We start from the raw sequence: 12165 nt of genomic DNA, 5'->3' as shown, positions 1-12165 counted from the left end.
ATAGGTGCCCATCTCCATGCCTGGTTAATTTTTCTATTTTTAGTAGAGACGGGGTTTCACCATGTTGGCCAGGCTGGTCTTGAACTCCTGAGCTCAAGTGATCCACCCATCTAGGCCTCTCAAAGTGCTGGGATTACAGGCATGAGCCACCATGCCGAGCTGTGAGCCTATATCTTAATCAAAGTCCTGAAAATAACCTTGAAGAAGACTCCCTGAAAATGAGGAACAACAGGAGAAGCAAGGGACCTGGAATCTGCAGACCTGGGTTGGAATTCTGGCTCTGTCACTTTCTGGTGAAGTGACTTGAGTAATGAACATGAGCCTTTCTGGGTAGCATTTACAGCACAAGGCAGTTTGAGGAAGCAATGAAAGAGCATGTGTATAGTGCCTAGCAATGCGCTGGACACAGTGCCGATGCTCAGCCGTCATGTCACACCAGCACTGACTAGTGAGCATGAACCCTGGGGATGCCCAGAGCTGGTACGGCCAGGAGCTCCGGAAGCATGGGATTCTCAGAGGGAAACGGAGCTCACTGCTCTAAAAGTCCTATTCAAGTTCGAAAATAAGATACAATGCACACAAAGCCAAACTGACATCATTTAGCTCCTATTACAGGGGAACTAAGAGCTGCATCGAAAATTACTTGCATGGCCGGGCGCGGTGGCTCACGTCTGTAATCCCAGCACTTTGGGAGGCCGAGGCGGGCGGATCACAAGGTCAGGAGATCGAGACCACGGTGAAACCCCGTCTCTACTAAAAATACAAAAAATTAGCCGGGCGCGGTTGTGGGCGCCTGTAGTCCCAGCTACTCGGGAGGCTGAGGCAGGAGAATGGCGTGAACCCGGGAGGTGGAGCTTGCAGTGAGCCGAGATTGCGCCACTGCACTCCAGCCTGGGCTGGGCGACAGAGCGAGACTCCGTCTCAAAAAAAAAAAAAAAAAAATTACTTGCAAAGCTGGTAAGTGGTTCTGCCACTTATTAGCCATGTGAACCTCAGCAAATTACCTAGCGTCTCTGAGTTTCAGCTTCCTCATCTGCAAAATAGAAATGATAATAATAACCGCATCGCAAGAGTTGCTGGAAAAACGAAAATGAGATATCATAGGAGGTAACATGTATAGAGCATTTACCATATGGCAAGTTCTGTTCTAAGAACTTCGGACATGTTATCTCACTTGTATAAGTACTTAGGTGCCTACAACCTAAACAGGACCTAGTAAATGTAAGTACTGAAAAAATGCTATGGGGCAGAGAAGAAATGCTGAGCTTCTGTGAGAGGAGAAGACAGCTTGTTACACAGGTGAGAAGAATAAGCTGCAGCTGAGAAGAAAAGTGTAACTTGCTACGTGTGACAATCTCAAGACTTTTCAACCATTACAAATTTAAACAGCCACCCTAAATCACCCCAAGGACAGACCCCAGTTGTTCTTTTCATCTGTAATGTTTACGCCTCTCTGAATCCGAGAAGCAGCTGCCAGGGTTCCAATACATACCAAAGCATGATGACAACATCCTCGACTGCGCACACTTCTGTGCATCTACCGCCGTGTAAAGGAAGCTGATGTCAGTAGACTGGGGGGCACAACAAGGCATGTTTGTGAACGAAGCTCAATTTGCCATCACGGGGTGGCCACACCTACCTCACTAATATTCTAATAGTGGGATAAATAATTCAATAGGGATAAAGCCTGGATTTTGCTCTGATTCTCTCTTAGGGCTTACATTCTTGGCATGATACTGATGCGCCGTGCTCTATCGGAATAAAGTACAGCCGTTCTACACTGCAAAGTCATCCAGTTTCTAAAATTATTGTTAGAACCAATGAAGTGACTAAAAGAATTTTAAAAAATAAGCCATCAGTCTGGACCTGTGCATGGGAATGAAGAAGCACTTTAAAGTCAGGGAAAAAATATAAACTTACTTAACATTTAGGATTATCAACCACTGCTACTTTTCCATAAACCATTTCATTCATCATTTCATCTGTAAGAGGTAAGATTACTGCCCCCATTTAGAGGGGGACTTTGATAGTTAGCTGCCTGGTCCTTCTTGCTTGGATGCCCTGCAAATAAATGTCCTCCTTTCCCCAATGCAAAACCTCGATATGGGTGTTTGGCTTTACTGCGCTTGGGCCAGCAGAACCCAGTTAAGTCCACTAATAAGCTCTTGGTTTGTCTTTGAGATGGATTTCAGATTCAAAATGGACTGACCCTATCACACTGCTAACTTGGCCAGTCAGTATTTGTCAATAACATAGAGGCTTTATTCAAGAGATGCACTGGGTTGTAACTATTGGAACCCAGGGGTGATTTCAGGATTTTGTGGGGCCTGAACCTTATCTAGTAAAAACATTTTTAAAAAAGTATGAATACAAAAATTTCCAGGGGCCCTCCCAGGACCTTGGAAGGGCCTGTGCAAGTGAGAAGCCCTGAAGCTTAGGCTCTATTCAATTCATCATCCAGCAACCACAGCTGGGGCCTCTTTTTGTTGTTTGTTTTTTACAAACTTATGTAATGCCGGGAAATATATTGTTTCAACTTACAAACACCACAAAATGGTGTCATAAAATTACTGGCACCTTCCCTTGGCAACTTGCCTTTGGAAAGAAATGCAATGGGCCTATAGGTCACATGTGCCAAATATGACTCTGCAGTGTAGCTTTGTTTACCAGAAAGATTTGACCCAAACAAAGGAGCCCAGCCCCTAACACACTTGGTGTGTTGAGACCCTTGTGCCAATCTCTGAAAGTAACTGTGACTTAGTTTGAAGGGTTCAGCTCTATTCTGTTTATATGAAATGAGTATTAATTTCCAGTATCAGCTGGCTCTGATTTTTTCATCACCATGAAGCAAATGCCCTTTTCTGTTAAGATGAACACAGAAACTGGAGATAAGCAAGTTAGTGTCTCCTCAAGTCTTTCTTACCACCACCCATTCCTGCTTTGTCCTCTCCTGGTCACCCTGCTGTACAGATCCCCACATGGCTCTCGTATGTTTCCCATCAGCAGCCGCTTCCTCCTTGAGGAATGAAAGTCCCTTGGGGACAAAGTCCTCATCTTGGTGTGTCTTTGAGATGGATTTTTTTACCCCTGGCGCTTAGTAGAGTACCTGGCACAAACGGACATGGCACTCAGTGAATGTTTTTGAGTGAATTCATCAATTTTTATCAACCGTGATTCCAGTGTTTTCCTGGCGTTTCCTACATAATTGTAGTGAAGCTGGCTAGATGATGATGATGATGATGATTATCCACTTCCCGGGTTCCAGCCATTCTCATGCCTCAGCCTCCTGACAGCTGGGATCACAGGCACCTGCTACCACGACCTACTAATTGTTGTATTTTTACTAGAGACGGGGTTTCGCCATGTTGGCCAGGCTGGTCTCAAATTCCTGACCTCAACTGATTCTCCCACCTCGGCCTCCCAAGGTACTGGGATTACAGGTGTGAGCTGCCATGCCCGGCCCTATACTTTGGATTTAACTTTGATTCCTGCTCATATGCAGAGTTTCTAATTGCTTAAATGTCTGCAACATTTAGCTGCAAGTAAGGAAGAGCTTAACACAGATTCCTGCAGGGGCAAAAAACTGCACCACTAAGCCCAGCCAGTTTTTTTGTATTTTTAGTAGGGACGGGGTTTCACTATGTTGCCCAGGCTGGTGTTGAATTCCTGACCTCAGGTGATCTGCCTACCTCAGCTCCCAAAGTTCTGGGATTACAGGCCTAAGCCACCCAGACCAGCAACAAGGCTAAGTTGAGGGTCACTTCTTTGATACCTTTTCTTGCCGATGCACAGGTCAGAACTAGCACAAGCAGAGCAGGTCATATATAAGCTATGTACGTCTCTTGGCCTCTTTGTACCTTAGTTTCCCCATTTGAGAAAAACGAATGGATCTTAAGATATACTTTTCAGAATTCATAAAGGGCTTATACCCAGCAAACTAATAATTGTATGAGTTTTTATACATAAATAGTTCTTTACATGTATTCATCTTCTATTTCACTTACAACTTGTATAAAAACTGCATTCCGTGCCAGGCCTGAAATGTTCCAAAGCTCAGTTCTGTGAGTAAATTGCAACCAAGATTTCTACAAAAAAAAAAAAGACACAAGCCAAAGGAAAAAAAAAATTGTTTCAGAACATTCATCATTTGCCATGATTCTAATTTATATAGGATGGAATATAACCTCAATCCTTCCTGTATGCACTAAGGAAATCTCACTGTGGAAGATACTGGCTTATGATTTATTCTTTAACATTGCACATGTGGTGCATTAGCTACAAAACAGTGAATGCTCAGTAAATACCTGTGTGAAGTGTGAAGTGATCTTTATTTCTCTAGAACAGGATTTCACAACTTCAGTACCATCGACATTTTGGACTCTATAACTGTTTGCTGTGGGCATTTGTCTTGTACCTTGGAGGATGTTTAGCAGCATCTCTGGCCTTTGCCCACCAGATGCCAGGAGCACACCCACAGTTTTGTCAATCAATACTGTATCCAGACATTACCAAATGCCACCTGAGTAGAAAATCACACCAGCTGAGAACCACTGCTCTCTATGATTCACTAAGATCTGTGTAATAATTCTCACAAGAATCCTTGCTAGAGACAAAAAGGATTTGCTCTATAATTTTAGTACCTTTCTACTGGTAAAATTTTAACCATATTTCAAAATGAATAGCAAAGAAGTTTATAATTAAGTTTTATAAAAATGCCAAATACAATATAGTTATATGTGTAACTTACATAAACTGCAAAAATGGTAGTGGTTCAAATGTACGTCTTTCAATAGACTGTATTTTATTGCAGGATAAATCTCTAGAAAAAACAAAAGGAAAATATCGCCTTGGTTAGTTATTAAATGTCGATTAGTATGAATAATAGCAAGAGTTTAGAATAATATTGAATACACATTTTTCATCTCAACTCTAAACGTTTGGACTTGTATTTGAACTTTCCAGAGCCCCTAACCCTGCCCATACCTCTCCTAGAGTCTCACCTTCGTGTTTTTAATAAATATACAACTTAACAAACTTTGGAATCAATTTCTCCTGAGAGGAGTAGACTTGATTAGATGCCCTTTAGTAGTCTCACCAAATTGTAGATTATGAGCTCAAAGTTTTTATCTCTATATATAATTTCTAATATTAAAAAAATAGTCGGGCCATGCGTGGTGGCTCACGCTTGTAATCACAGCACTTTGGGAGGCCGAGGCTGGCAGATCCTGAGTTAAGGATATCGAGACCATCCTGGCTAACACGGTGAAACCCCGTCTCTACTTAAAAAAACAAAAAATTAGCTGGGCGTGTTGGCGGGCGCCTGTAGTACCAGCTGCTTGGGAAGCTGAGGCAGAAGAATGGCGTGAACCTGGGAGGTGGAGCTTGCAGTGAGCCGAGACTGCACCACTGCACTCCAGCCTGGGCAGCAGAGCGAGACTCCATATCAAAAAAAAAATAGCCTCACATTTATACACCTTCCTAGTTTAGGTCTGTTTTCCTAAGCCAGTTCAATATCAGAAGAAATAAAAGACATCCTTTCACATCATCTGAAAGGAAATTACCCCTTTACCTAACACATAACTTTGAACTGAATTCAAATATGATTTGAATTAAATCATATTAATAGAATTTCTATCATATTATTAGAAATTCATTTTTGGTTTTATATTGCTTTAATATTTTATGAAAGCAATTTCTTCAGTTATACAGCGATGGGGCTTCTCCCTCCCTCTTTACCTGGATGGTGTAACGCTGTCTGGCTGATGTCTCCATCTCTAGTCTCTCCCTTCCTAAACTATCCTGCACACAGTCATCAGATAAACTCTCCATAAGTGGTTTGCAAAGACCAGCATTTCCTGGGAAATTATTGAAGATGCAAATTCTTGGTTCCACTCTAGACCAACTGAATCAGTAACCACGAGGGCGGAGTCCGGAACTGAGTTCTAACGCGCCCTTCTCAGGGATTGTGATGCAGATCTATCTACAGCACTGCTGCGGTAACACGGTTCCCCATGATGGCTCCTCAGCTTGGCATTCAAAGCCCTAGAAGATCTGGCTCCAATTTCCTACTCTCCCTCCTTGTACTCTACAGGTACTCATGGTATTCCTCGAACACTTTCCTGCGCTTTGCCCTTCTCCCATTTTCCTTTTGCAAGTTTAGAATATATTCCCCAAGATGTCTGTCCGATGTTACACAATGGCCCTTCAAAGTCCTATTCAAACGGCATTGTTCTAGTAACATCCTCCTGGGTCCAAATTGAAGACATTTTCTCCTCTTCTGTGCTCCAGAAATAATTTATCCCTCCTATGCTGCAGAAACAATGTATCCCTCCTAGTGCCCACATCCATTTATTCTTTTTAATGTAGTTATTTTCCATCCAATTTCTTCTGAGCATAAATTCCTTGCAAGCATGGACTAGGTCTTGCTCATCTGCATTGCCCACCATGTTTAAAACTGACACATGGAAAAAAAGTAAATTCAAATATTTGTAAAATAAATGAATAGCTGGGGGAGTGAGTAGAAGGAAAATGACTATTTTAAAGGAAATGTAGTTTTATTACTTCATGGCCACTGTGGCACTTTGGCATCCACTTGAGGGTCTTTACACCCACTTTCCTTAATTCCTCTACATTTGAAAGAATCTGTTTGCAAAACAGCGTCACTAATGAGCTTAGTAAGGATTAATGACATACACACCTCTATGGACAAAGGATAAGAATCAAACTTTCATAACAATGAACATAGTATCTTCTTGTCTCTAAACAGACAGAAATACTATGCAGGTATCACTTTCTTGGTAACAGAGTTGGGGAGATAGTATTTTGTAATTGGTGAAGAGTTAGGGGCATTTCTGATATGCTTCTTAGTGTAAACATTTCTAGCTCTGTCACTTAACCATCATTTTAAACATCTCTTTTCATATAACAATTCCTGAACTGAAATCTTTAATACCAGTCTATTCTCCTGGGAGCTTAATATTCTTGATAATATTATTTATATAATTCAGCTGATTTTTTTTTTTTTTTTTTTTTTTTTTTTGAGACAGAGCCTCACTCTGTCGCCCAGGCTGGAGTGCGGTGGCTCACTGCAAGCTCCGCCTCCCAGGTTCACGCCATTCTCCTACCTCAGCCTCCCGAGTAGCTGGGACTATAGGCGCCTGCCACCTCGCCTGGCTAATTTTTTGTATTTTTTAGTAGAGACGGGGTTTCACCGTGTTAACCAGGATGCTCTTGATCTCCTGACCTCGTGATCCGCCAGCCTCGGCCTCCCAGAGTGCTGGGATTACAGGCATGAGCCACTGCGCCCGGCCAATTCAGCTGATTTTTAATAAATGTTAATTTAATTTCCATTAAATTACCAAAACATTCTGGATTAATGACGTTCAAATGAATGTAGATGGTCTATATCTTCTCCTTTAGGCAACAATCTGAAGTTAACTTTAATTCCTTTCATCCTACTAAACCAACTTTTTCAAATCTTTTTTTTGTGAAGTCAGACAGTAAATACTTTAGGCTTTGTGGGCCACATGTGATCTCTCTCACATATTTGTCTTTGTTTCTTTTCTTTTTCTTTCACAGTCCTTTAAAAATGCAAAAATCTTAATGTGCTATTTATCTATTAGTTGTAGACTGAATAGAAGAAGATGGTGTGTGAACACTTATAAAACAAGGTTCATACAGGTGTCAGTCACTGCTCAGATCTTCTTACCATGTGAAATTTTTTTCTGTCTGTATTTCGTCTATGGAATTAAAAAACTAAAAATGCATAGGAGGTAGCTAATACTAGAGATGGGCAAACCTATACAAACTTACAGAATTGCAGAATTTTGTTGCTGGAAGAAATCTTAGAGATTATCTAATTTGAACCCCTTATTCGTTTTACAGATTATATGACTAAAAACTCATAAATGTGATTAACTAACTTACAAATACTGGAGGGATAGCAGGCCTTCAAATGAATCCTTATGTAATTCAGTCAAATAATTTTCATTGAGAATTCTGGAAAATGAACAAGTTATTTCTAGATTAAAATGCAAAGTACAACTATTTGCCGCACAGGACTATGTCCTGCATGTGGGGGAAAGCTGGGTCATGGTCGTTTCAAGACGGTGGTATCTGCTCTGCTTTCATTCAAACCTTTTCTTACATTTTCCTTTTTGTGTCCATCTCTCTCCACCACCACCACCACCACCACCACACACACACACACACACACACACACACGACACCCCTGGCCACTCTTCCCACCAAATTGTATATTTCATGCCTCCTCTCTAGATCACAAAATCCCTTTCAGAATCCACCTCTGGGTGGCACCAAGATCAGCAGAACCTCCATTTCCTCCTCTTTCCCTAAACCTTATTATGAAAGCCCCACATGGAACCATTTCGGGGCTGCAAGTGAAGCCATTCAACCTTTTTCCCCATCAAAAGTATGTGAGAACTACAATGTGCATAAAGTACACAGGAGATCAATGTTCCTTATATTTAATTTAATTTAATTTCTGAGACAGGGTCTCACTCTGTTGCCCAGACTGGTCTCAAACTCCTGGCTCAAGTGATCCTCCTGTCTCTGCCTCCCAAAGTGTTGTCATTGCAGACATGAGCCACCTCACCTGGCCAAATATTCAGTTTAATAATTATAAAGCAGATACCCATGTAAACATTGTTACGAAAGATCATTGCTAGCATCCCAGAAGCCCCAGTGTGCCCCTTCCCATCATATCCCTCTCTCTAACCCTAATAGGTAACCACTATCCTGACCTTTGTAATAATTTTCTTGTTTTTAAAATGTAGTTCTGGCCTGGCAGCTCACACCTGTAATCCCAGCACTCTGGAAAGCCAAGGCGGGTGAATCACCTGAGGTCATGAGTTTGAGACTAGCCTGGCCAACATAGTGAAACCCTGTCTCTACTAAAAATATAAAAATTAGCTGGGCATGATGGCGGGCACCTGTAATTCCAGCTACTCGGGAGGCTGGGGCAGGAGAATTGCTTGATCCCGGGAGGTGGAACTTGCAGTGAGCCAAGATTAAGCCATTATACTCCATCCTGGGCAACAAGAACAAAATTCCATCTGAAAAAATAAAGCAATTCTCCTGCCTCAGCTTCCCAAGAAGATGGGATTAAAGGCATCCACCACCACACCTGAAAAATTTTCATATGAAAATTTTCATATTTTTAGTAGAGATGGAGTTTCGCCCTATCGGCCAGGCTGGTCTCAAACTCCTGACTTCAGGTGATCCGCCCACCTTGGCCTCCCAACATGTTGGGATTACAGGCATGAGCCACTGCGCCTAGCATGTGTTTTATTTTTAATTTAGAACTCATGCATGACTTGTCTATATATGTTGAACTAATGATGTGACACACAAACTGTTATGAAAAATGTCCGTTACTTCGAATGTAAGCATTTTTTCCAAAATCATTTATGTGTCTAAACCAATTCCTTCTATAAATCAGTAAGAAAATGATAAAACAATTCAATAGGAAAATGAACAAAGGCCAGAAAACTCAGAGAAGAAACACAAATGTTCAATAAACATATAAAGACATTTAGTTAAATTCATGAGTAATCAGAAAAATTCAACTTTAGATGGAATCCCTTTTATTCATCTATAACTTCAACAAAAAGTTGGAGAATACCCACTGGTGAAAGGTGTGGGGATATGAATGCTGTCATCTTCTCCTGACAATAGAGTAAGTTGGGACATTTTTGAGGGCCATTAAAATTTTACATCTACATAATCTTCACCCTAACAATTCCATTTCTAGGTATCTATTCTACAGGAATACTTGCCCATGTTCACAAAGAAGCATGTACAGGGATTTCATTGCAGCAATGTATGTAACAATAAAACTAAGCATAATCTAAACATTCATCAATGGGGGAATAATTAAATAAACTATGATGCATCCAGACTATGGATGATGCAGGAGTTTAAATGAATGGGGTGACCCTCTGAGTACTGGGAAGGAAACAAATCTAAGGCATGTCATGAAGTCAAAGAATCAAGTTGCAAGATGTTACCACTTATGTAAAGAAAAAAATTTAAAGACCACACAACAAATCTATTTTGCTTTATGTAAATATGTATGTAGGCAAATGGGAAAAAGTCTGGAAGCATGTACACTAAATGCAGAGTAGCATTACCTCAGGGATGCGGGAGTAGGGCACAAGGGGCGTTTTTGTTATATCTGTTATTGCATTTTTACACATTAAAAATAGAATCATGGGCTGGGGATGGTGGCTCATGCCTGTAATATTAGCACTTTAAGAGGCCAAGGTGGGAGGATCACTTGCGTCCATGAGTTCAAGACCAGCCTAAGCAACATAGGAAGACCCTGTCTCTACAAGAAATACAAAATTAGGTGGGCGTGGTGGCATGCACCTGTGGTCCCAGCTAATTGGGAGGCTGAGATGGGAGGATTACTTGTGGCTGGGAAGTGAGATGTGATTGTGCCACTACACTCCAGCCCAGGGGACAAAGTAAGACCCTATCTCTGAAAAAAAAAAAGAGGACAAAAAAGAATATAACCATGTATTATTTTTATGATAAAAAATAAATTTAAATTGCCTCTTAAAGAGAGCGTACCACATTTAATTTTAAAATAACCATAGAATTGCCATCAACAGAGGTTGATTTGGGGTATGAGGGGAAGTATCTTTTCTCAGAGGTACCGACCTCAAAATTCTGGACCGAGAAGGATCTTACAATGCAGTTAGTTTTTTGTCATATTTGGAGAGAATATACTCACAGTTTCTCGGTCCAAATGTATGCTTTCCATACATTTCCATCAATGTACGAAATATAGTTTCCTTGGAAATTTCTGTGAAGAAACACAGTTTATATCCTTGAATAGGTAGGAAAAGAATGAACAGGATAAATAAAGGAATGATGGCAACCTTGTCGAGGATATTCAGAAACAGAAAATAACACCTGCTTTCTCATTTCCAGAGCAATCAGCTTCCCAGTTTGCACAATTCATCAAGAAACAATGCGGGGCCACTGGCACAAATGATGAGGCATCTCCCGGAAGCTTAACTTCCTATGCATCCCATCTCTTGGACAGACAGTGCCAGTTAATTATTTTGAATGTAAGTATTTTATCCAAAAGCACTTATGTGTTTAAACAAACTCCTACAAATCAACACAAAAATGGTAAATAATTCAACAGAAAAATAGGCAAAAGCCTATCACTATCAATAAATAAGCAGAAAGAAACCCTATGCCAGGTAGCACCAAAGCTTTGCCCTCTGCTGAAACATCCTAGGCTTTTTCTTTCCACTGTTATTACAACCATCTGATTTGGCCCCTTCACACTTTACTCCTACGTTTTGCGAGACCTTTCTATGTTGTCTCCCTGGAAATAAGCTTTTCCTTTTGGGCGCTCTACATACGGATTCTAAAATAATCCTTTGCATGTCTGCATTTGAACATAAAGCAAAAAACAAAATAAAATAAAATAATCCTCCTGTTTTAATCATTTAATCTCTCTTGCTTGGAAACTTTCAATGGCTTTCCATACCTCACTGTGTAACTTTCAAACTCCTATAGCTGACAGTCAAGGTTTTACATAATCATATCTTCACTGCTCCCTCACCTAATTCTTTGCAGCCAGATTGATCTACTAAATTCCAACCATACCTGTAGCCATGCCTTTGCCTAGACTGTACTCCCATTTTTTTTTTTTTTTTTTTTTTGAGACGGAGTGTCACTCTGTCGCCCAGGCTGGAGTGCAGTGGCCGGATCTCAGCTCACTGCAAGCTCCACCTCCCGGGTTCACGCCATTCTCCTGCCTCAGCCTCCTGAGCAGATGGGACTACAGGCGCCCGCCACCTCGCCCGGCTAGTTTTTTGTATTTTTAGTAGAGACGGGGTTTCACCATGTTAGCCAGGATGGTCTCGATCTCCTGACTTCGTGATCCGCCCGTCTCGGCCTCCCAAAGTGCTGGGATTACAGGCTTGAGCCACCGCGCCCAGCCCCATTTTTTTTCTATTTAACAAATTATAGTTACTCTTTAAGACCCAAATAAAGTTTTAGTTTATCCATGTAGCTTTCCTTGATCTCCACACCTCAAGGATCACAGATTCTGGTAAATTCTAGCACCAACGGTCTGCAATATCTTTTAGTCATTAATTATATATACCTCCCTTTTTATGCCTA

At 41.1% G+C, this 12165-nt stretch overlaps 1 protein-coding gene across 35 annotated transcripts in view; it reads right to left on the bottom strand.

Moving 5' to 3' along the window:
• Positions 1 to 12165, bottom strand: part of LOC126938910 (leucine-rich repeat-containing protein 37A2-like) — a 197904-nt gene that overhangs the window by 108702 nt on the left and 77037 nt on the right. For 12 of the 35 annotated variants that reach the window (XM_050763607.1, XM_050763623.1, XM_050763624.1 and 9 more), the window contains exons 2-5: positions 10757 to 10828; positions 7927 to 7998; positions 4748 to 4819; positions 4005 to 4085 (exon numbers count right to left, since the gene is read on the bottom strand). The exons of 12 other annotated variants lie outside the window; for them this stretch is intronic. In XM_050763607.1, the coding sequence (XP_050619564.1) occupies positions 4005 to 4085; positions 4748 to 4819; positions 7927 to 7998; positions 10757 to 10828 (297 nt within the window). The remainder of the gene's footprint in view (positions 1 to 4004; positions 4086 to 4747; positions 4820 to 7926; positions 7999 to 10756; positions 10829 to 12165) is intronic. 11 more of the 35 variants (XM_050763643.1, XM_050763610.1, XM_050763618.1 and 8 more) reach the window with 6 other exon arrangements.

The sequence above is a fragment of the Macaca thibetana genome, chromosome 16, assembly GCF_024542745.1.
Source record: "Macaca thibetana thibetana isolate TM-01 chromosome 16, ASM2454274v1, whole genome shotgun sequence".
Classification (NCBI taxonomy): Eukaryota; Metazoa; Chordata; class Mammalia; order Primates; family Cercopithecidae; genus Macaca; species Macaca thibetana.
The sequence above is the reverse complement of the archived record's forward strand: the minus strand, read 5'-3'. Positions and strand labels throughout refer to the sequence as shown.